The sequence below is a fragment of the Convolutriloba macropyga genome, chromosome 5, assembly GCF_964194025.1.
Source record: "Convolutriloba macropyga chromosome 5, txConMacr16.3, whole genome shotgun sequence".
Classification (NCBI taxonomy): domain Eukaryota; kingdom Metazoa; phylum Xenacoelomorpha; order Acoela; family Convolutidae; genus Convolutriloba; species Convolutriloba macropyga.
Window position 1 is genome coordinate 69625960 of NC_134472.1, and position 26262 is coordinate 69652221.

Here is a 26262-nt window from a genome sequence, read left to right on the forward strand (position 1 = left end):
TTATGAGTATGTGGCTTTACGAAGCAAACTGCAACGAATTTTTGCAAATAATTGGGGATTTTAAAAAGAAATCATCTTCGGGACTTGATGATATTCGTACGATTTTAATAAGGAAAACACGTTCCTTCCCTTGCAAGCATCTTGTTCATCTTGTAAATAAAACGGAATTTTTCCGAGCTAAAATTGGACCTCTGCGTATGACAGAGGCGAAAGACGAGATGATTACCTGCAAGCCAAATTCGCTGCTCATTGTGTGGAGTAAAAACTTTTAACGCTTTATGTAAAATCAAAGTTATACTTACTTTGAAACGTTTGATTTGTTCCATCCTAATCAAATTTGTTTAAAAAAAACAGCACAACTAATGCCACTGCAAAATTAACGGAAACAGCTATTGATAACCGCAATTTTCAGGTGATAACCACTAGCCACCATTCAAATTGACAGATGATCAACAAGATGATCTTTGAAATTGTTGTTGAAAAAACCAAAGTGCAAACGAAAGTTTGAAATAATTTCCCTGAGATACAGAGGTGCCCTATTTTAATGAGCTTTCTCATTGTTCGTTTGTCAGTCTGGTGGACAAGCTCGTAGACAACTACGTTTTATCGAAAAATGAATTTAGAAAATTAATCTTATCCTAACTGGTACTTTGTGTGCACCTGTAGAGGAAAAAAATTTCAAAGCTAATTAAAAAAGCATCGCAAAATGATTCGATATGCTGTGGCCGGGGTTTCTACAGGGCTAAAAAAATTATTCAAAAATTTGCGGTTATCACTATCTGTTATCACTAGCCATCACTCAAATTGACTTTAGAAACCATTCGACACGATTGACCGCAAAATCCCATTTCAAAAGCTTGAACTATATAGTATAAGAGGAGTTTGCCTAAGATGGATTAGTGATTATTTATCGGAATTCGTTTCTGTCAATAATTGCAACTCCAGCTGACTGAAGCTAGACTGTGGTGTTCCGCAAGGCTTGGTTCCCGGCCCATTTTTTATATATACATAAATGACCTTCCAGAGGTGTGCAAAAGCTTCAGAGTTTTTCTTTTTTCAGATAATACCAACCTAACAGCAGAGAATAGTGACTTTGAATCAATACAAAAGGATTTGTTCAACGTAGAGAAATTGTTTTGTGCCAACAAAGTGTACTTTAATCCTGAAAAAAGTTGTCAAATTAATATTAAAATAGAAAACGGTGCCTCTTACGTCAAGAGGTCTTATATTTTTAAAACAAATTGTGTTAATATACCTGAGTCAGAAAGCTGCTAGTATCTTGGAGTGCGTTTGAATAAAAAATTGAAAATTACAAAGCCCATTGAGGAAGTGAAGAAAAAGATATCAGTTCAGTGCGGAATAGCGTCAAAATTAAGCCATTATGTTCCAAAAAGTGTCATACTCTAGTTTTATTCATTGAATACTGAACCAATCATGCAATATGATGTGTTGCTATATGGATGTGTTAACTTTGGCGCCCTTCAATCTTTGTTTCTATTGCAAAAAAATCTCAGTCTCATTTTTTCCCGGGAATACACAGAAAACATAAATCATTTTTTTGAGAAAAACAAGATCTTATTTGATCACGAATTGCATGTTTACGCACTTCTTAAGTTTATAATAAAATCAATAAGTAAAATGCACACAGATGCATATCTTAAAGAGTTATTTTTTTAGAATCCCAATCACAATTCAACAAGATGATCTTTGAAATTGTTGTTGATAAAACCAAAGTGCAAACGAAAGTTTGAAAAAATTTCCCTGAGATACAGAGGTGCCATTTAATATTTTTATATCGATAACAATGTGTTAACATCAAATTTTAATGAGCTTTCTGATTGTTCGTTTGTCAGTCTGGTGCACAATCTCATAGACAACTACGTTTTATCGAAAAATGAATTTTAAAAAAATCAATCTTTTTCTAACCGGTACTTTGTGTGCACCTGTAGAGGAAAAAAATTTCAAAGCTAATTAAAAAGACATCGCAGAATGATTCAATACGCTGTGGCCGAGGTTCCTACAGGGGTAAAAAAAAGTTAGTCAAGAATTTAAAATTCCGTTAAATTGAGAATTTCATCTTTTATTTTCACAAGAGAAAATTTTTTTGAACACTAGTATCCAATTGTAAAACAACTAAATGGCAGTGCTCAGTGATCCAGTCGGATGCGTAAGCTGTCCTCTCTGAGTGCACATTAGTTTTGTGTTTATTGAAAAATTTGACGCTTTCTGATCTTAAACTCTAAAAGTAGGAATTTTTGTCATGTGTTGTATTTTGATGTTTATTTATACTCCGAGGAATTAACTCTCTCTCTCTCTCTCTCTCTCTCTCTCTCTCTCTCTCTCTCTCTCTCTCTCATTTTCAGCCAGTAAGAAATGTTTTCATTTTTGATTTATTGACACAATTTATTTTTTTTCCGTGCAGGATCCGACCGTTTTGCCACTTTTGCCCTGGATAGCTTGTTGGCTTCGAAATTATATACAAAAAGCCATGTATTCACTTGAAAGTGAACTCTTGGCTAAATTAGATCAATTTTTGAGCCGTCTGTGCTTATGAATTGCTTCGATCTATGAGTTAACGCCTACTAAATTTTTCATGTACAAGTTGGCTGGTTTTTCGGTATCGCGAAGCAGCTACCATAAAGTAAAGCACGTGGTTAAATTTAACGGTTTTTTGAGTGTATACAGAAGTTAAGCATTCACAGTAGCAATTAAAAAACAAACAGTTTTGAATTTGACGTTTGCAGAGTATAACTTGCATGTGAACAAAAAGCTTTTAGCAAAACGATATGTGAAACTTAAAGCGACAATTAGCTAATTTGTCTGAAACAAATGCTTGGTTTTTTTCCTGAAAGCATCCAACAACCATGCTTAATGCATTTTTATAAACTCCTACAGCTACAAAAAGTTGTAAGAGCGTGTGATGAAATAGAAGTAGCTGTCACGGCACTTAAATCGCCATGTTTGTGGTTAATGCGTATCTTAGTTCAGCACAAATATAAAATTTTAAACGAATCAGCATTTTTTGTCCGCTCTGTTTTAAACTTCTGTCATCTAATGAGTTTCAGGAGAATGATTTGTGCCAGAGGAATAAAATTTTGCAGTAAATTTTGACTAAATTTTTGCAGTTTACAGGATCAAAAGAGTAAATTAGATTTGAAAATAAGCAATTAACAGATTGAAAAGCACAAAGAATTTTATGCCCAAGTTCAAATCGAGAAAATCAAGAGGTTTACAAGAGCACGGTAACATATTAAAAATTTAAACAGATTTTTTTTCATCATAAATTTCGTTCTTTTTTTGGGTAAACATAGAATTTGATCCCGACTATAGATGATTTTTCACCATTTTAATTTTTTTTTCTGTTTCACAAAACAGAAAATTTTTGCTGTTTGCTATCGGGTTTTAACTTTGCAAGCACTAACAATGAAAAACGCTCAGCCTGCTTTAAAATCAGTACGTCTAATTTGCAGTACTGGTCGGATTACAAGCCCTTCTCCAATTTCATACATGAGTAGTATATAATACCTACCTTAAGGAAGGGGGTTATCCTTAGATACTTAATCATGGGATAATAGGTAGTGGCAGTTAAGTGGTAATAGGATAAGCCGTACAAAATCCTCCCGCCGGTGTTTGTATCCCTTTGAATCTTTCCATTTCGTGGTTGTTATTTCCCTTTCCTTTAAATCTTTCTATGCTTCCGTCCTTGTTTCTCTTTAACTTCTCTTTCTGTCTCGCAGCTCGCTTTTGATTTAAAAACACTCAAAAAAATTAAATTTAAACCAAATTTCACACTGCATGCAAAATCAATACTGGTTGTTTTGCGTGTGTCTTTCTGGGCCATTAAATTTAATAAGGCACTCTATGATCTCGTCCCTTTGACTCCCTTTCACTAGCTTCAGCATCTTCTGCCTCAAAACTACTGAACGGATTATCAGTTGTAGGGTTTTTCGAAACCAGAATCCAAATCAACTATATTGCCACTTTGATTATCCGAATCAGTTATATTCTGAGCGACGACAGAACCGGGGTTTAGTGGTATTTGGAGAGGATTGTGGTATACCAAAACTGTTCTCCCTATCTGGGCTTAAGCTCAAAAGTAATTCGCTGTACTCGTCATCTTCCCATTCCACATCGTTGCTCATCCAATCAATTTCATGGATAGCATAATCGCCAATTTCATAATAACCAAATGGGAAGATTTCATAATAACCAAATGCCATCGGGTAGGATGTAGCGCTTGTTGTCAAAAGCTTTTAGACATTTTTTTGTAGTAACGGTGTGCGACCTATGTTGGTCGGGGACAACCCTTGTGTTTTTTCTGACCGCAGGCTGCTTCCAATGCGGAGAGTGCTTAGGTCGAAGCCACAACGATGTTTTTTTGAGGTCCTCGTTGGCTGAAAGTTTCCGACAACATAAAAGAATGAAATAGAACTAGTAAGTTTTTATCATTACTGACCTCCTATGTTATTATAATACTAATTAACACTATCCAGATGACTATTAACCAATTGGGAATTTTATACAACTAACATTTTTATTTTTAGGAGAAACAGTTTACTTTTTGAGAGAATAGAGTACAGCTTCGGCTTCAAACAGATAAATTCAGTTATATAGTTGCCGGCGAGTTTGTCCCTCTATTTGATGAAGACTCTTTTGTTACTCTTATTGTAAAAAAACGTTATGTGGCGGGTAGTTCGAGAAGTCGAAATGGCTCATTACTGAATGTAGTTTTAGTGCTGACTCTGTATATAAATCTTAACTTTTTTTAATTAGAGGAGAATATTCGTATCGCTGAAAAGAAGGTGTTCGTCGAATTTGGGGCGCATGACATTGTAATGGAACAAATACGTGTGGTTTGTTGCCAGATATTCTACACAAACACACAAACGGTGGGAGTATTGAAATAATTGGATTTCGACCATGTGGTTAGGGCTGCTAAATTATCCCGAAGTTATATAGCGATCGAACTCAATTTTGGATATTAATCCTGGCGCATGATCTGCATCTTGTGAAATTGTTGCTTTACTTTTGCGCCGTTCAGTTTTACAGTTTTTACCATACACTGCTTTATTCATCAGTTTTTAAAAATTCGCCTGAAACTTATTGCGGCAACTTGACGCTTTTCACTCTTCAGTAAAATGTATGGAGACAACCAGTTTTGTTGTCGAAAATGAAGCACTCTTCGATCCTTTTGATTATCAAGCCCAGTTTGACGTAGCGTTTCAGCAGTTTGTACTGGAATACAAGTCTCCCAAAAAACATCTGCAGAAATTTTTTCATTTGGAAGAGGGGAGATTGTGCTGTTCTTTCAATTCGATCTGGTAATCGCCCAACCACTCGTCGTCAACCACGTCTTTTGTGAGCGCCAGAGGAAAATCACTGTGCTTATCATGAAGACTTGGAGGGTAAGAGAGATCGAACTCCTCTACAAAGTATCCAATGCTAGCATAATCGGTGGTGTCTAAAATCTCTTGAATTGGAATCTCTCTTTGAACGCAACGTCCGGGATATTTATTTTCTGCAATTGCATTAGGCTATCAAGGAGGTTATTTGCTGTGACAAAGAAACCGGAACTAGATTCCTCCGCGCTGTTGTGATTACGAATTAATGAGTTGCTTGCAGTAATGCGCCGATTCTCAAAAACAGATGTGACTCACCCACCAATTGCGGTTTCAATCATGTCCAATTGTTCACGCTGAGTTGATAACTAGACATCGGCTTTGTAAATTCTAGGTGATGCCATATTGGACAGAGTGAAGAAGTGCATACAGTCCAGTTTATACGTAGCGAAACTCATCGGTCGATGGACTTCGCAGAAAAATGTGAGTAGTGCGCAATCTAGTTTCAAATATGAGCCATGATAGTCCTCGAGTGTTCTACAGTCCAGAAATTCCCACATGCTGCGTGCATGTTTTAAATTAGTCTCCGTTACCTTCACTGCCCCTCCGGCCAGAGTGCTATCTCACTTGCTCAGTGGTGGGACCACTGGTATCATAGAACTCGGCATGATCAGTCACATAGCAGTAAGGGTAGTAGCCTTTCAGTTGAAGTAGCTGAATGTTATCATCAGTAACTGAAGAGAAAACTGCCTTCGTTATTTGAAAGCGGTCATCGAGTAAAATTTCAACAACTTTTTCTAGCGAACTATTCGTCATCTTCAAGGACTGTATGAATCAAAGATAATCGTAGGCTTTCACCGTTTTTCCTTTTTCGTTAAGAAAGTGTCAATAAGCACACCAAACGTCAACCACATGTAGTCTTCGTCGGTTGATGGTATTACGCTAATGGTTATGGTTGGTTCAAATTTTTTCAGTGCTAGGCAACTGTGGTGTAAGCCTTTATTTTGATTTTTTTTGACCTATAATCTAAATTTTAATTGTCTCTAGAAATTGCGTCTCTAGTGCCCATCCGAAGGACTTACCAATATAGTAGCAATGCACCAAGTCAATTGTTCACTGGATCTTCTGAAAACGGTTTTTCACATATCCAACAGTGCGTAGCGTTAGATTTCCATTTATTTCGTCTGTCGCTTTTGATGAAGGGATCTTCCTTTTCCGCTGGTAAAAATCTCTGGCTAGTTCATAGAACTTTTCGACAAAAGTTATTCATGCAAGCAGGAAAACTGTCTGCATGATGGAAGATTGGTCTTGTTTCGTGGTGATCTGTTACTGTTAGCGCAACGCCGCATGGTTCATGTATCTACTTGACTTGTGTGAAGGCTTTGTCATTTGGTCTCATGCAGACAGACACAGGTCTTAAAAACGACTCTAAATCAAATAGATAGTAAGAGAGAAAAACCACGTAGAAGACGGGTTTCTAAACATGTATGGGTTGTTTTCACATGAAGGCATATGAATGACAGCAAGTGCATTTTTGCAACAGTTGCTGAGATTTACGACGCAACTTTTAAGGCCTTTTCGACAATTTTTGTAGGATAATCTATAACCAAGTCCTCGCGCGTAGCGAACAACTTTTACAGGTTGTAATGAGGAGGTAGTTTTGCTGGTCACAATCATACAAAAAATTATATCCGTTACAAAATCTGAATTGTAGGACGAATTTTTCAGCGGGAAAACTGGCGGTTATTGTACCCAAACACTTTACCACACACACAACGTTGTTGAGTACTTCAAATTGAGATATATCTGCAAAGCCCATGATCTTAGAAAATTGCCCAAAGTTTTTTGAAGTCCTGGTTGGTTGTATGTAGTTGGTGAAATTTTGTCGGTTTAATAATTTTGATCAATTCTAGACTTATTTGATGATGCAGGTGATAAGCCGCCACAACGCAACACCTGAAGCACCCTCAGTCTCTAGGTTTCCTAACCTTGAGTGGTGCTTAACAATTGGCTTTTTTTGATGGTAGTGCGATGTCTGACCAACCATGAATTTGTCTGAAACGTGCGGATTTGACATAGACTATGAGAAGTTCTTTACTTGACCAACCACTTCCCAACGAGTCGAATGATGCTAAAAGGCTCATCATCTTCTCCCCCATTTGTCTATACGCTTCATCCGACAGTCCGTTGGCGTAGACTTGAGTCATCAGAGAGTTTGCGTATATTTCAATACGATCATCTTCTGGTATATCTGTCTCGTCATACAGAACTTTGGGAAGCCACAATTTTGCACGCAGTGGAATTTTTTAAGGCCCTTGGGACAACTGTTCACTAATGAGAGCGTCTCTTTTGGGATTTTGTATCCCCATGAAGTTTTCGAGATCACTGGACTCTTCGGCCCCTGTTGACTAAGACGTTTTCAGCACTCCATTGATGCACTTTACGACGGAGTGTCTCGATGCTGAAACTGTTTACGTAGGACGGATAAGTGATGGACCGAAGTAATATATTGTACGTATAGATGCCCATCGTTGATTCCGAGTAAGCAGCCTTGCCAGCAATTGGTTATCGTTGTTGTGCATTTTTCATGTCTTCTTCGAGCAAAGAAATCTTCCGCCAAGTAAACTCACACAATGAGCATCGATATATAGATAAACCAAACTCATCAGAATGGAAATAATGCTCATGCTTGGAGCGATTTTTTCTTTTTGTACTCAGAATAGAATCACAAAAACGACACTGCAAACCCATTTTTGAATTGTCTGTTTTTAGTAAGAAACAATTGTTTAAATTGAGTATCAACAGTCAAGCTTGAGAAACCAATGGACAAGAAACGGCTTCTCGGGTTTAAAGTATTAGAAACTACAGTCCTTCCTAGGCGCCAATTTTGAAGGTTTGAAATGCTGTTTTACTATTTGTTGATTTTGGCGGTACAATTTGAATCGAATTTTCCCTGATCTTAGACAAATGTCTTTGAAATTTTTGAAAACTTTGGAATTTTCAACAAGTTACACCAAGAGACTCTAGTTTGTGAATCACAGACTAATTAAATGGGCTTTACATTGTAGCTTACTGCACAAAAGAATATTAGTCAATATTTCAGCATGGTTTGTATACAAAAAATCACACAAATTGTTGCCAATGAAACAGTTAATGAAACCAGGTGTTGTAGTCGCGCAGGGATGAGGGGCATTATAAGCAAAATTGATCCCAACATCAAAAAATATTGGTTATGTTGAACCAGCATCAACAGAAAAATAAATTTTCTGTCAGTCAAGTAATTAATTGACAATAACATGGGAGATACTTGACTGTTACAATTGTCTTTTTGGAGGCGTTTTTTGTTGACAACTTTTATTAAGAAATTTTAAGCCATGTCCACGAGGATAAACAAACTGAAATGAGAAACTTCCTACCATCTTTCTTCGCGGTACCGCAAGTGCTAATTAAAGCAATATTTCATTGGAAAATGATTTACCAGATGTTTTGAAACTCAATGAAGTGGTCATTTTTTTCTAGCAAAAAAACTACTGAGCAAAATTTTCAAGCATAATTCTCGGATTTAGAATCACCGAAAAAATTGTTCAAAGTTTTTTTCCTTGATTACTTTTATGCTAATTAGTCACTAGTTGGCGCTTAATAATTGACAAAATATCTCCCTACTATGTGTTTCAAAATTGTCAGATGTTGTAATTAACTTTGTAGTTTGTTAAATGTTGATACAAGTACGATGGTTTTTATTCCCTGATATCTTTTTCAAGGATCAAAGGTCAGGAGTTCAATTTTGAGAAACGTAAAAAATCCAATTTTTAATACAGCAAAATGCTTGTTATAAAGGAATCAGTTGAGTTGAGGCTGATGAAACGGCATGCACTATAAACTCATCTTCAGATAGTTTTTATGACAGTCTCTCCAAGTGGAAGACAAACGAGCTGTAATTTTGGTTGATAAAATTTCCCGTTGATTTTTTTCATCGTCTGCCTCTACTAAGGAGATGTTGTTGGACTAAGAGCTGTTATTCTTTTTAATTCAAAGACTTCATCAGTGATTGTAACATTTCCTGAAATTATTTTTCTTTTTAACGTTTCTCGCAATACCACCAAAGTTTGGTTTTGTGCTACGCTTGTTTTTACGGCTAAGGGAAGAAACCGTGGCAAATCTTTTTGGTATTTTTTATTGGTGCAGGTTTAGTTACTCGGTTTACGCGTGAGTTGATTGTGTCAACATAGGAGTACGTCCATGTCCATTTTTCTTCAAGATAGCGATGAATTGGTTGAATAATTTTTTTAAAGTTGTCTGTTGTTCATCTCAACAAAAGGTGATTTTTTCACTGAATGTGCTATAAAAGTGCACAAATGAATACCACATTAGTTTCAGAGTTGTTTGAACGCTCCAAGAAATTCTCCAAAATCGTCAACCCATTGTAGATATCTTGACAGGCAGTCTAGAGCAACCAACTGATATTTGACATTGCGTTTTTACTTTAACATTTTGTCAACGTTGGCAAATCCATTGACCAATTTTTACTAATATCTTTCACATAAACTTTGATCCTTTAGAAATTTTAATTGGACCGAGCGATACTTTATAGGGATGGCTTTTGTCTCCAAATAAGACTGGATTTTGCCTACAGGTAGTTTACCCTAAGCATGTAAGCGTTTTATGCTTCCATAGGAAGCTGGTCTTTTTAAATAAAGTTGGTTAATTTTTTTTCCACGAAAAGAACGACAATTTCTTTTGACTGTATTCTACTTTATCGAACGTTGGGACGGTTGTTTTGTTGTTATCTTTTTCCGGGACTGATTTTGATCCACTGCTGCTGACTTTTTCTCGGCTGAGGTAAAATGTTTGTTATTTTTCAGATGAAGACTCCAAGATTTGTTAGGCCTAAGTCTTGGTACATCGAGAGCACTCAAAACTGTTGAGTGTTTTTTTTGTTTGTTTTTTGTTGGTTGCTGAAAATTACACAAAAAGTAGTGATAAAGTTTTTACGTCTTCTTTTGGTTGATATGAAGTAAATTGTTTCCATCATTCATATTCAGTCAGATTTCATAATAAGATCATGTACAATTACGGATTGCTCAATTTTACTGTTTTTCATTGATCCGAGTTCGGAGATTATTAACTCACAATTATAAATTGTTTTCAAAGCTGGCTCAGCCTCACTGTCAAGGCTGGGTGGTTCTAATGTCTACTCTTGTTCTCAATGTGGCTCCATGTTTTCGTTAATGTATCCCGTAGAGTCATTAGGTCTCCCTTCTTGCTCTGATTTTTCCATGTCACTCGATCGGTTTTTTTATGATGACTGAGCCGCTTTTTGGTGATTAATTGGATTGGAAAGTGTTTCAAGTTTTGTTGTATGCTTAAAGATAGCAGGAAGGAGCAATACATTAAAGATAACTGGGAAGACCAACAGATTTCGGTAGCTCAAGTTCTCTAGCAAAAATTGGTTTTTCCCCTTCGAGACTGGTTTGCTTAAACTGTTTGAATTGCAATGCGTTATCATAAATTCTTGGAAATTTTTTGGTGTCGCGAACATTTCCAGTTGCAATCTTTAAGGAATACTCACTAGGAAACATTATATAACTATTTAGAGCTGTCCTAAGGAGTGACCTTTTTGTGCTTGATAAGTCTAGCTTTCGCTGCAGCATACATACTTTTCTCGCACATTGTGATCTAGTAATAATCGCTTTAGCCTGATAAAGACAAAATATAGAAAGCCCTGATGTTACGATATTTGAGCAGTAACGTAAAACTTCAGACGTTCTGGGATCCAGATCACTTACTAAATGTCCAAAAGGTTGTTTTGTTGCCAACCGATAGGTGTTTTTCAAAAATTGAGTTCTACTCAGCTTTCGACCAATTAACCTAATCGGTTGAACTTCACGGGGTGATTTGAATAAAATGATTTTGGTTGTATTTAGATCATCAGTTGGGATCATTTACTTGGTTGAAAAAGATTGTGCTCAACTTATAGAACACTCAGATTTTTTGACGTCCTTCTGGGTGTAATTTAGAAAATTAGTTACTATTCAATGTTTTTTTACAAAAATTGTCAAATACCAATAGACAATTTTCAAGACCTCAAATTAGGTGAAAACTTGAACGGCTAAAGAACTTGTATTGCACTTGTTTCTACGGCTAAGGAATGAACATGTGGCACATATTTTTTGGTGTCTTTTTACTTTAACATTTTGTCAATGTTGGCAAATCCATTGACCAATTTTCATTAATATCTTTCACATAAACTTTGATGCCTTGGGAATTTTTATCGAATTGAGCGATAATTTTTAGAGAAGGCGTTGTCTCCAAATAAGACTGGACTTTGCCGAAAGGTGGTTTACTCTAAGCATGTAAGCGTTTTATGCTTTTATAAAAGGAAGCTGGTTGTTTTAAATAAAGTTGGTCCAAATTTTCTTTCCCGAAAAGAATGACGATTTATTCTAACTGGTCTCTACTTTTTTTAGATTGGGATGGTTTTTTGTCGTTATCTGTTTCCGCGACTGATTTCGAGCCACTGCTGCTGGCTTTTCCTCGGCTGTGGTAATGTTTTTGGTTCTTTTGCAGATGGCGACTCCAGCTTTTGTAAGGAATAATTCTTTGCAACTAATGGTACAACGAGCTCACACAAAATTGTTCATTATTTTTATGTTTGTTTTTTGTGGGTTGCTGCAAATTACACAAAAGTAGAAATTTTTACGTCTAGCGGCTTTCGGTTGATATGAAGTACATTGTTTCCTTCTATTGATATTAAATCAGGTTTCATAATTAGATCAAGTACAGTTTCAGATCGCCCAATTCCACTGTTTTGCAATGATTCGAGTTTGGAGATTATTAACTCATAATTATAAACTGTTTTTCAAAACTGGCTCAGCCTCACTGTTATCTTTGGGTGGTTCAGATGTCTACTCTTGTTCTTAATGTGGTTCCGTGTTTTCGTCATTGTTTCTCAAAGATTCATTAGGTCTTCCTTCTTGCTCTGATTTTTCCATGTCACTCGATAGGTTTCGGAAAAAGTGATAACTGAGCTGGTTTTTGTTGGTGAATTTAAGAGTGATTTTGAATTAAGCCTTGGTGGTAAGATGTTAGAGAAGTAACGTAAAACTTCCGACGTTTTGGGATCTAGATCAATTACCAAGTGTCCAAAAGGTTGTTTTGTTACCAACCCATAACTGTTTTTCAAAAATTGAGTTCTATTCAGCTTTCGACCAATTATCCTAATCTGTTGAACTTCACGGGGTGATTTGGATAAAATGATTTTGGTTGCTTTTAGATCAAAACTTGGGGATCATTTTCTTGGTTGAAAAAGATTGTGCTCAACTTATAGAACACTCAGATTTGTTGACGTCCTTCTGTGACTACTTTAAAAAATTATTTATTAGTCAAAGTTTTTTTTTACAAAAATCGTCAAATACCAATAGACATTTTTCAAGATCTGATATTAGATCAAACTTTGAAAATACAACATACCAATGATTAGCTCTTTTTTTCCAGGCGTGACGGACCACATGAGTTGTCGAAACAATTTTAATCATAATTTTGTTTTAGTTAGGGCGTTTATGACTGCACAAGAAGGACGCGAAAACCAAAATGCTGCTTCTTCGGAATCAGGTTTCAAAAGATTAATTTAGTCAGCGATTGGTAAAGCCTTAAAAAACAGAACGATTAAAATTTGGGTAAAAAACACAACTTCTGATCTGCGAACTTGTGAATTACAGAACCTCAATCTTAGCGTGATTTTTTTCAATGATTTGTAATTTCTTCAGTACTGTTTCCTCCTCTCTGTCAAAAGTGATAGTCAATTGATTTTCAGGCGTTATGCAATAGTGTAGTATCAAAATTGGAGACAAATTCACTTGAAGTATGTTTTATCTGATCGACGATTCATTCGTTTGCCAGCAATAGAACCGTTGAGCTTTCTTTTTGGCACAATGTTTATTTTTTTTCACGTTTTCGACAACTAATATTATAGAAATTACAAACTGGGGCGCTTTATAGGAGCTAAATTCTCGAGTTTTTGACGCAACAGTTCTATGCTTATTAGTTCTTTCTGGAGAAGTGTCCTTATATTCTCTGTTTTTCCATTCCTTTGGCATTAGACTTTGATTGGGCAAATCAAAACACTATTCGTTGAAATATCTGATTCAAATTAAAGTATGGGTAATCCGGAAACTCTCAAGCTAAACCATGGAGAATTTTTGAGACCCACTGACGCGATCTGTTGGTGACAGGGAGTTGAAAGAGTTTGAGGGTTGGAATGAGACCGTGTGTGTATAGTGTTCAGTAGTGATAGCAAGTTGTTCCATTATGAAACCAGACTTTTATGACGAAAACCTTCGAAGTGAATAAGAATCGGTCGCAGTGTTAACTTTCCAACAAACTGAATAAGTCATGTTTGAAAGTTTTAACATACAGGCAGAAAGAAACACCAGTCACATAACCCAGACACTCATTTTGAAAAGACATCCAGATTGAAAAGTGTAAAACATAGGAATATCCAGGTTCCTTCTCACTGTATTCAAAAAACAAAACAGGAAGAGTAGTGAAGTATGTCGTGCACATCAATTATTTTCAAATTTTTGAAATATTTCTCCGGCGAAGAATTATTAATATATTTAAACCTTCGTACGTTCGCAACTTCAACGCAATATCCAAATCAGATCGGGATCGAGTTAGAGACAATTCGCTAAAAATACAAAAAATGTTGACCATATTGAGAATTTTCTTGTCAAATTCTTGTAAATCTCGTTAATACTTTTGAAGTCGACCGTTGCTATAGTTGCCATTTGATCGGTGCACACATTCTCTTAATACTGATCAATTTGTACTAACAGATGACCAACACAGCTTAATCCCAAGTTTAGGTATCACATGATAACCTCCGCTTCTCTATTTTGTTGAAAAGACTACAGTTTACATGTAGTTTTAAATTGAAAGGGGCTTGGTGAGACAGAAAGAAAAGTGAAACAAGAGTGCCGGAATAAAACGGTTAAAACAACAAAGAGCGGTGGAAAGATTTCATACCGCCCAGCTTGATCTCATTTAGCCGCCACTACCTATTATCCCATGGTTGACTAACGAAGGATAAACCCCATTTTCTTTACTTAGGTATTATTTACAACTTATCTCATATTAGGTCTGAAAAACAAATAATAACATTCAACCAAAAAACGAACTTGAAAAAATTCCAGATTGCCATAATAGAAGTTGCCTAATAGAAAGAAATGCATTGTACCGAAATTCAAAATGTGTTTCCTACAAAATTCCAGGGTTTGACTGAGAAGTGGCCAACACAATTTCCTAATTTATCGCTCTATATGCAAGCCAAAAAAATTTGAAAAGCCATCTAGTGATTTTATCCGAAATTTATGGAGCCGTGCGGTTTTTCAGTTTAAAAAGAGAATGATTGAAAATGATTGGCATTGCATGATTAGAATTTTTGGAGTTTTTTTAAATTTGATTTTATAGGTTAATCGAATTACTAAGAAAACTTTTAATGTGAATTTTATAAACTTAGAATGAACTATTGAGTTCTTAAAAAGAACTAATGCGCAATTTTCATAAATAATAAACTAGTATTTTTGGAAAAATAAATCTGTTAACCTGACAGTGCAAATATTTGCGAAAGCGATTGTATTTTGAAGTTGACTGCAATATATTTTTTCCAGTCTACAGCTGAAACTGTTTAGTGTGAAAATTATTCACGAAATCATTAAACAATCTATCAAAATGGCAATATTAAAGCCATAGTTAAATTTTTCAGCAAAATATCATTTTTTTCCGTAACCAAGCAAAATTTGGTGAACGGATTAACAGCATTCGTATCAGAAATTTTGAATAAAAGAGCAATTCATAAAAACTTTAGATTTGATAGCGCGTTTTAGTTTATCAACAGTACAGCACTTCATCATCATTACAAAGTTCTTTGCACAGATTGGCAATATATCTTGGGCTTCATCAAATGACGATTGATTTTTTTAAATATATATAGGGCATCCGCTCCTAAAATGTCTTGTGCTGCCGAATTTTTGAGATTTGAAACGGAATTAATCCCCCATGTTTCTTGTTTTAATTATGTGTATCTGATCCCGCAATTGCTGAAAGCCGAAAGAGAGCTGCAATATCAAATTGTGTTGATAGATGGAAAATATTTGATTTTGGGTAGGATAAAATTGGCATCAGGAGGGGCGTAATTGGTGCAAATAAAACTTTTTGACTAGGTATTCCTTTCTTTGTGTCTTGTTCTTACTGACATTGGAATTTGGAATGCTCCTCCTATCGGTACTTTAATTACCAAACAATAATTTTTAAAAATATAAATAAATTTTTGCCACCACTCATTGACAAAAAACCCGTAGCAGAAAATTGAAAGTTCAACTCTGAAAACCGGGAATGAACTAGGGGAAAATAAAGTCATAAAATTTAATGTTAAAGTAGAGATTATCTATTTATTTAAAACTAATTATTTATTTAAATAAGAAGATTAAATAGACATAAAGTGAGGTTGAAGTCATGAGTTAGCTTCAAAAAGGCTACTGGAAACAAGACTATCATGAACATACGACACGAAATGGAACTGAACTTTTCTCAGTTAATTCCTAATTGGTTTTAAAAATGAGTTATTTGTTTGATCTACTGTCGCAATGATTTTTGTTGGAAGGTTGTAGAAAGGTTTATCTCCGTTATTTACTGGAGAACAATTTGTTGCATATTTTTTGTGGGAATTCAAATCTTTAAAGGCAAAACTCTACCTAAAATTTAGCGAAATAACAATTAGCGAAAATACCTTCTCTCACTTTCCGCATTAAATGAGGGATTGGGATTGGATTATTTTCAGTGAACGCTTCTCAGCTCATCTCATCAAAAACCTTTGAAACTACTAATTAATGGCAAATTTTTTTCCTGATTAAGAAATTTTCAGGTACTTTTAGCGTGTTTTCTACGCTTTTCTTCGTTTCGCTAATATGTGGTATCCGACTGCGTATGAGATATTTGGACGTTCTCATAATCATCTTTAATTTTTTTTTAAATTTCATTAAGAATAGAAACTATTTTTGTTCCGACCCCTCTTGAGGGGGGGGGAGGAACTATATACTCAAATCGGTTTTTTTTTGTTCAGTCAATTTTGGCCGATCAATATTTTCATCGTAGAGAGTTGAGACTGATATCATTAGAAAGCTTGTCCAGCGTAGAATATGGAATTAAAAAGATTTTTTTTTAATTTTTGTTTTTTACAGGGAGTTATTGAGGTTTAAACTTTTGAGAAAATAGAGTGAATTCCGTTGATTTTATTCACATTTTTCGGAATTTTGACAGAAAAATTTCGCCAATTTTGCTAAATTTCGTTAGAATTTTTTTAAGAAAGTCTTGTTGATTTTATTTTTAAGGACAGAAAATATTGTTGGCTATTTCTATTTAAATTCTTTGTCAAAAAATCTGGCTAAATGTTTCAAAATCCAGACTTTTTCTTCAAAAACAGCACGAAATAAGTTTCTTCAGTCCATTTTGATTAAAATTGCAGGAAGTACACACCCAAATACCACTAACACAATCTTTGTAGATTCCAAAGGGAGCAATTGCAACTTCAACTTTCGTTGAGAGTGCTCTGTAATTAAAACTTTTTCGAATTTTGCTATCTTTACTCTTTGATTATCAAAAACGCAGCATTTATTTTTGTTTTTTTAACTAAAAAAATATCTATATATATGACGTTCGAAAAGTTAGGTCTTCTGAATGGACAAACAGCATAAGCAGGGCTAGTTTTGGACCATTCTTGGACTGTTACAATCCAAAAATAATTTGCATTGTAATCAGTCGGTCTTTTTTATAAAAAAAATTTGATCTTTTTTTTGTTAATTAAACAACAGAACATTTCAAATCAAAGCTTACTTGTGATAGGTCCAATTGGTTTCCTAATTAGCTCCTAATTTATGTATCTAATTTGTTTTTTGAAAGCTTATGGTCGTTTTGACTTTTAAAAATATTTGATTTTTAAGTTAAAAAATGTCTTATTGAACTTTGCCTCCATTTTTTTCTTACTTTGTCAACTTGTAGCTTAGTGTCAGCAATGAAAGAATGCTTATTCTTTCAACTGAATGCAAATTCAATCTTTTTTGAGGTTTTACACCTCAAGTTATGGTTTTCTGGCTTTGATACTACTAGATTTTACATTTTTTTTTAATTTTTAGCTTTTTGCCCATTTTTCATGTCCTCTATTTTTCTCGCATTATCACGTTATTGACAGTTCGTATATCATATTATACGCGTTCAAAATAAGGCACTATTGATAATATTAAAATCCTTAAAGATTTAGATTTCGGTTTTAACGTCTTCGACACTACTTTCTCGAAGAATTTATTTGAACTTTTTAATTTTGTTTTTAACTGTCGTTTTTACTTTGTCTTTTCAGTTGTATGAAATATCCTGTACAAGTACTCCGTCTCATTGGCTTGCTTTCGTAGAAGAATAGATGAGCATTTATTCTGATATTTTTAGATAGCTGATGGCTTTCATGACTTTGAAAACAATTGTTTTCAAAAATTAAAAAAAACATTAATTTCGCAATTTGGTTCCTTTTTCTGTCTTTTTGTTACTTAGTCTCGTTAATTACAGGCCAAATTTGACATTATTTTTGTCAAAAGAAGGTGTCAAAACCGATTGGTATCACAAAATCTAATGTTTTAAAGAATTCGTTATGCCTTTACTGGCTTCGACACAGGTTTTTCACAAAAAAAATTAATTTAATTTTTGATTTTTGTCATACTTGACGTTCGTTTTATAGACATAAGACAAATTCTGGATACTTGCATGTCTCATGGGCTCCCTTAGGAAGAATAAAGGAATCTATTTAATCATTTCATTTTGCAACTAATGGCTTTCATGTCTTTGGAAATAATTTTTTTTTCGAAAAACAAAGTGTAACCTAATTTTGCCTTTTTTTCTTTTTTTCTGCTTGTTGACTAGTTTCATTAATGAGACGTCACATAAAACCTTATCAGTGTTCGAAAAAGGTGCAATGGAACATAGTTTGGGGCCAAATTATGGCTTTACGGCTTCGAAAGCGTTTTCTGGCAAATTTTGATTGATTTTTTGTTTGTTGTCTATTTGTTGTTCTTTTTGTAACAGCATAAACACTGTAATACTGACAGTTATTAATCCACTTCTATAGAAGCATTGGTAATTGTAAACCTATGGGATATTTTAGTTGATTTCTAATGGTTTAACTTTGAATTTAATTGTTTTTTAATAATTATAATAGAATTTTTCAAATTTACTGTTTTTGTTCTTTATTGTCTAACTGTTACCAAGCCTTTTTATGGACTGGTCCTATATCTTTTCTGGCGAGTTACAAGTTTTTTTTGTTTATTTTGAGTTTTATCTGATTATTTTATGACTTTGTTATTAAGTTTTGTTTTTTTTAAACGGACTTAAAGTTTTTGATGTAATTAATGTTTGTTGTTGTTGTTAAATTTTGCTGTTCGTCTTGACTCGCTTTCTTAATATTTATATATCTCAACAATTTAATGCATCATTTTTTTACTCCATTGAGTTATTTGCTTTGGAGGCTATCTTTTTGTTCATACAACAATTTTTTTTGAAAAATACTTGAATTTTTGGGTTTTTCTATCTGTTCTTCATTTGCTGGAGAATTATGTCAAAATTGTGGATGAGTGGGGTCAGAACCTTATGTGCAATTGCACATTACCGAGCTTCCTTGTTATGTTTTATTTTCAAAACTCAATCGATAATTACCAGTTTCTGATCACAAACGCCGCTCAAATAATTTTAGGAATTAGGGGGGTGTAGGTCATACTGAAACTGCGTGGATGAAAAGGAAATTATGTGAACAGAATTAGGACGGGAGCTTATTATTAATACAGAGCCTTCTATTCAGTTTACATCCCAATAATCTTCAGTGGTTAGAACTGTAGTGGCTAGAATTGAGTTACGTTTTGGATGTAAAATTTGACAATGCTTTTGATGTTCTTTTTAATAATAATTATAACCCTCAGTTACCTTTTTAACAGAGGAAAAAAGTGAGGTAGGTTTATATGGAACTCAATAACACTTGATATTGTCTCAATTTTCTGCCTGAAAAATTCAAATCATCGGTTGTGATTTTTTCTGGGAATTTGTCTAAATATGTGGAATGACACTTCTAAATACGCGCATGTTCTTATTACTCCTCAGAACTCTGTTATGCTGTTAATCACGAGACGTCTTTTCCTGTTACGCTTATTATAATTTTGGCGTTTATAAGACATTCAAATTAGTCAGTTAGATGACTGTTTAAAAACTTGAAAAATTTTTAGTCATATTTTTTGCTCCTAATAGCAGCATAAACTTGACTTGCAATTGATGCATTGACTTGCATATTGACGAACATTTAAGTAATTATAAAAATTTACTCAAACTTTCTGTTTCTGTTCTCGCCAAGATTAATACAAAAATCTGTTTTTCAAAAAATAAATACTGTGTTGTAATTAGTTGATTTTTTTTCTTTTCTCTTTTCTAAATGAACTAAATAGTTATTCATTTTAATTCAATTAAATAGCTCGTTTTATTTAAATAGCTTCGTTTTAATTAAATAGCTTTCTATTTTGTCATTTAAGTTTTTGGGATCAGTTATCGTAACTCGTAGTTAATTTTATGTTTGCTCTGTTTGCACTTTTCCCAATTACTTGAATTTCTGACGTCTCGGTTTTTCGGTAATTTTCAACAAAAAAACAGTAATGAAAATTCAGTTGATTTTGATAGTTGATACAATTTGCAATGTGTTTATGGAACCCTGCACATTTCAAGATGCAGGGTTCACGTGGCCAGCTGTGTAGCCACTATAACATTCATTAAACTGCCACGGTTGCTTGAGTTCTACCTATCAACTCTGCTCAAGCCCTAAGTGGATTAACAGCTTTGTTTTACCATAATCCTCTCCAGATAGCAGCACCCAAAGCTTCAACACATAGCGACCACCAGGCCCCGGTTTTGTTGTCGCTCCGAATATAAATGATTTGGGTATTGAAAGTACTGATTCGTTCAAGGCCAGAAGAAGCCAGTGAAAGCGAGTGAAAACACGCAAAACTGAGCCAGCGTGAAATTTGGTTTAATTTATTTTTTGGGTGTTTTTGAAATCAAAAACAAGCGGCGAGACAGAACGATCAAAAGGGAAATAATTAGCGGTGGAATGATTTCATACCGCCTATTCGATTCCCAATTAACCGCCGCTACCTATTAGTCCATGGTTAAGTATCGAAGGATAACCCGCCTTCTTGAATGTTTTACACCTTTTTTGTCAGAAGATCAGTCTTTCATCTGCAGGTCCAAATAGACAGTCGTGAGATACAATTCATGTCACATTTTTGCAAAAACCTATCTTTTCGTTCGTGAATGTTTACTGTTTTAGACTCACAATTTCGTTCACTGTCCTGTTTATTGCGAAGCACAGCTTCATTTTTTCACTGTGTCATCATAACTCTATTTTTTGTACTTTTAATTATATAAAATGGCAAAAAATGATGTTTTCGAGTTCAATCAGACAATATCTAACTTCATCTATTGGTACTTTTTTGTTTTTGTTTTTGGGAGCAAGCGCAAATTTTAAAGCAGAAATAGATGTTGTGACTGGAACAAGTCAATAGCTATCGAATGCAATAATGAATCGATAGTTTGGCTACATATTTAGTTTGTTATAACTAATAAATACAGCAATCATTAATATTTTACCCAATAAGACGAAGCAGGTGAGTTTTGTGTCCGTAGTTGATAAAAATCAGCTAATTTTAGCTGACCCGTTGAGGTGCTTTTTTGGTGTGTATAAATTGTTAGACAAAGTATTATTTTGCGTGGATGGAATAATGATAATACAAAAAATTTGCTGCTCTGATAAAGGTCTATGATGGCTAATTGCTTCTTGGTATTTTTTGATCGACTAAATAGTTTGCAGCGGAATTGCGTCAGTTGGCGCAATCCATTTAGATGTGATATCCATTGTTTGTAGTAAAAGACGAGACAATGATATTTTACCATCTTTTAAATTGCTTGGAAATGACTATTGACTTGTAGAAAGTGACCCTAGTGGAGTATGGACATCACAACTTATAATCGGAAATTTTTTATTAAAGTCAATAAAATTTTGCAATGTCTCCAGAAAATTATTAAGATCTCCTCAAGAAATGTTTTCGGAAAATTTCTGGGCAATTTCGAATGTTATCCAAGAGGAATGGATATATTTGGTATTTCAGACAAGTTTTTATGTAACTTTCTTGGAACTAATTGCCTTCTTTTTATTTAGAAAAGTACTCGTGTTTATGCAGTTTTCAAACGCTATTAGTTCTAGTACTTGCTCTACATTAGTTCTAGATTTGTTAACTTTTTTCAGCCTTCCTTTGTTATCGATCATTTGCACATTTCAAAGTGTTTATTGTGGCGACTTTCATTGACGATACTTTAGATTGTTTTTGATAATTTTGAAGATAATTTAGAAGTTTGAAATAATAATTGCCCCGCTTTCCTACAAAAAAGAGTCTTTTGCAGGAAAGGAAATTAAGGACACGGTTGCTCTCACTCTTTTTTATGATGATAAAGGAACAGAGATAGTTCTAACGCAATCACGAAGCAATATTTTTTATGTAGATCACCGCAATACTTCAAAAGTATTCGGAAACTGTTTTTTTGTTGTTTCATTTCCTCAAGAAGTCTTATTTGATTTTCATGCTTTACATTTTAGTACTCGGCCAACTTGTAGAAATTATAACAGTGGCCGATTCTCAGTGTTCACATTTTGTCACTCAATTTTCTCCACTTATTCAAAATTTGTTTTTTATATCTTCAACTTTATTTTCAGCTGACCGACCCAGTTGAACTGAGAGCTCATTTTGCAACTCTGTCAGAGAGATGCGAAGCCATAGGGCAAGAAATTATTGAACTGCAACAGTCCGAGGAGTCTGAAGGGAACGAATCATCAATCTTAACAGCCAAGTTGAAGTTCATCAAGGAAATTGCGATCAACGTCTGTAACGGCTTTGAGAAATTATCAGGTACGCAAGTTGTTTTTGAATATTATGAAAACACTATGAGACATATAAACAAGTACAGCTTCAAATTCTCGCAGTTGAAAAATATAAAATGAGATACTGGGAGACCACCCAGGTTTACTGATCCCAGATGACAAGGAAGTAATGCGTATATGGCTACCCCCCCCCCCGACCATGGTGAAAATAGTAATAAAAATGCTGAAAATTTTCAAATTTTGCTACTTTATTGGCAAATTTAAATTTTATGGTAGTTAGTTCATTTTTTATAATAAAATAAGAAAATATGTAAGAATTAGTTAAAATTTTATTGTTTTTATAAAAACTCGAAAAATTTACTATATTTTTATTACTATTTTCCCTATGGTCGGGGGTAGCCAAATACACATTACTCAAGGCAAACTTTTTTATGGGAATAATAAAGATCAAAATTTAAAACATTTAATTTCCGAAAATTTAGTGTCTTTTTGGAAAGTAAATTAATAAGATCGAAAAGGTATTTATTGAAGAGCAGAAAATTGACTTAATTTCGAGAACCCTGTTTGTTGTGTGCTATTGTAATTAACTACTTAACTAGATACACTAACTAAAGGATTCAATCACAATTATTGCAGTGGCTTGCACAATTAATGCCTGAATAAACTACGGCTCGGAATCGTATTTAATCAAAATTTTGAACGCCTTTGGAACACATTACGCCTTAGCAATGGGAGAAAGGTATGGAATTTAAGATCGTGTGATTTTGTGCACGAAGAGTCAAGCAAATCCAGTATTTCAGTGAGCGAAATATTAGTCTGTACTTGGTGGCAAAATTAGAAATTTGTTGCCCACGCTCTGGTCCCTGAGAGGAGGAGAGGGCTGAATGTTTACGGATTTGTAAATAATCAAGTTGACTGATTTAGAACCATAGTCGGAAGATTTCGTTCGGTAACAACTCGGGAAATTTACATCCGAATACATAAAATAACGGTTTATACATCGAATCGGCTTTCCTGGAAAAGATAAACAGTCAAACTAACAGAAAACTGAAAATGTAAATTTGAGACAAGAGGACAAAAAACGCTTTCTTGCAATGTCCTCTTTCGAGAAAATTTATTATTACCAGAAATTTTCAAGGAGCTGATTAATAATCAAAACACATAAAAACTATTCAATTCAATTGCAGAGCAGAATCAAAAATACGAGGAGCGAAAAAAAATGCAAAATTAACATAACAATTAAAACTGACATCTTTTATAATTGATCAAGACGCTTAACATTTTCAAAACTGATTTTAATTTGATGACAAAGTTCAACTACTGAACTGCTTGGACAAGTGCAAGAGATCAATTGTTTTGGTTTTGCGTAAAAATTAGTCTGCTGTTCTACCACGATTACAACGTACGTTTGAAATGTTTGTGATAGAATAAAATTAATTTTTGTTATAGTTTTTATAAACGAAAAAAAATCTAGGTGGAGGAAAGTTTCTTGACAATTTTTTCGGGCTCCAATCCTCAGAAATTTTGAACTTTTTGCCGTCCAGTCTATGAAGGATTTTATGAAAATATACTCTTTTTTTCTATTGAAAAGCGAGCAAAACAACTTTCATTTGTTGCTTCTGATTATTTGTTTACCCGAACAGTTGTGAAAAAGATACCAAACTAGAAACTTAAGATGGTCAAGGAATTTCTAAAAAGAAGGCATTTTTGATTCCGATTGCTGAAGCATGACTGATATCATAGATAAACCTTCCTGGTGCTGTTGATATAAACGTTTTTCTCCAAAATTTTTCATATAGTTTATTGAACTTTAAACGATCCAATCAGAACCAGGGGACTGTTCCGCTGTATTTTTCATTAGCTATGTGTCTTGATATTTGATTCGTCTCATCTTCCGCTCATCAAGTGTGTTTCAGGTTCTACGTTGCAAACAGAAGAAGTCGAAGAACAACTGAATAATGTGTTGAACGATGTTGCCCAGATTGAGGACAGAATACGAGAAACATTGCAACAAGACACTTCCTTAGAAGGTTTGATAGCTTTTTGACATCTCATATTTCTGCAATAATTTTCGGGTCGATGGTGACTATTACGGCGTAAATAATACATATTTCAAGTAATGGTTAAGTGACTCTGCTTGAAGTCACTGAGAACTTCTGGCGTTTATCGAGAACCGCGAAGCGATTCGAGATATTAAGTCGGAATTTCGAGGTGACTTCTGCAGAGTCACTTAACCATGCTTACAGCACGAAGCGCGCACGTTTTAAAATGACGAAAGTCAACGAAATTCAACTTCTGGCTAAGTATAAACTGGCATTTTGACTTCTGGCACTGCAGACTTTCGGAATTTTAAAATGTACACGTGAGTGTTTTAATTAATAGTATTTAGAACGGAACACGCACGTGCAAGTTTTAAAATGCCGAAAATCTGCAATGTCAGAAGTTAAACTGCTAGAAGTTTCCATATAAGTAGCTGGAAATTGATTTCCATGAACTTTCGGCATTTTCGATCTTCAAAGTTGCGTATTTTAAGCAAGGTTATGTGACTCTTCAGAACTCACTTCGAAATTCTTTATTACAGTTCGAATTTCTTTATTAATTACTTAAGACCCAATTCTGAGACAGAATTTTTGGGTCTTTTCTGTTTGTGCCCCCCCCCCCAGTACGTTATGCGCCCCCTAGTTACAGAGCAGGTGCCATTACAAAGTAAATTATTATGTAAAAAAATGGCACGTGCGTCTGGGGGGCACAAATAATATGTGCCCACTAAGCTCGCACAAACGGAAAAGATCCAAATTTTCTCAAGAGCCTTTACATGTGTAAGTGCAATTTGTTTTCTTAATTAGTACTACATTGAATTTTTCTGCATAACTATTTATTAATTAGGATTTTTTTCTATTTTGATCTAATTGACACTTTGTTTGCAGCTATCGCGGAAAAAAATGACAAATTCGGGTAAAATGTAGGATCTATTCTGTTTTGCCCCCCCCCCCCCCCAGCTTAGTGAGCATAAATTTTTTATGACCCCCAGGCGCACGTGCTATTTTCTTACATAGTAAAGTGCTATAAAACATAATATAATTTGAAACTGGGGATCATAAAAACACTGGGAGGGGGGAACAGAATAGATCCAAAATAAAGGATTTACTGAACAATTACTTGTTGTTTAAGATTTAGCAATGCTACTGATGAGCATGTGGTTTAAATATGGATGAAGTCCTAAAATGTCAGATAGTTTTTTTCTTAGTTATTTGACAAGAGTTCGATTCCATTTAAACTATGAAGTTTAGATTTTTCTTGATTTTCAGTCGCTGGCTTCTGGGAAGATAAATTGACAGTAATTATACAGCAACTAGAAAGTTGCGTGAACATATCAATTGCGGTTTTATCTTCTGATGTTGCAAATGATGACGAAAGCAAAGATTGGCTAGAGACAGCCGCAGAATTCATTGGCAATCTGGAGCGACGTCTCATCTCTTGCAGGGATGTCTGCACCGCACAAATTTCTAGGTATGTCTGTTTGCAAAATTTTTAAAAACCTGTATTGTTTTTGTCTTCCCAATCTTAGTTGAATTGACCGATTGAAGTCAACAACTTCTATTTTTATTCTTTTTGTAATTTTCATTCTTTTTTTTTGTCTTTTTGATTATCTTAAAAAACTATTTTGTTACCATTGTGCAGTTGTTTTAATCAACTTTTTTCTTCGATGATTGCCTTTGGAACTCAAAGTTTGACTCCAGTCTGCTGTAAAATTAATATGAATGAGTTGAGTTGCTTGACGAGAAAACTTTTTTAAAAACAAAAAGAGAAAACCAAAAATTTTTAAAAAAACGTAAGAGGACAAGTCATGAAATACAGTCCAAAATAATCGATCATTCAAAGACATGATTATCTGGCTTATCAACTGACTAACTT

General features: G+C 34.4%; 1 protein-coding gene across 2 annotated transcripts in view; it reads left to right on the forward strand.

The window, feature by feature from the left end:
* Positions 1 to 26262, forward strand: part of LOC142339596 (uncharacterized) — a 144716-nt gene that overhangs the window by 41471 nt on the left and 76983 nt on the right. For both annotated transcript variants that reach the window (XM_075389745.1, XM_075389746.1), the window contains exons 15-17: positions 22183 to 22375; positions 24264 to 24377; positions 25656 to 25857. In XM_075389745.1, coding sequence (XP_075245860.1) covers positions 22183 to 22375; positions 24264 to 24377; positions 25656 to 25857 — 509 coding nt within the window. The remainder of the gene's footprint in view (positions 1 to 22182; positions 22376 to 24263; positions 24378 to 25655; positions 25858 to 26262) is intronic.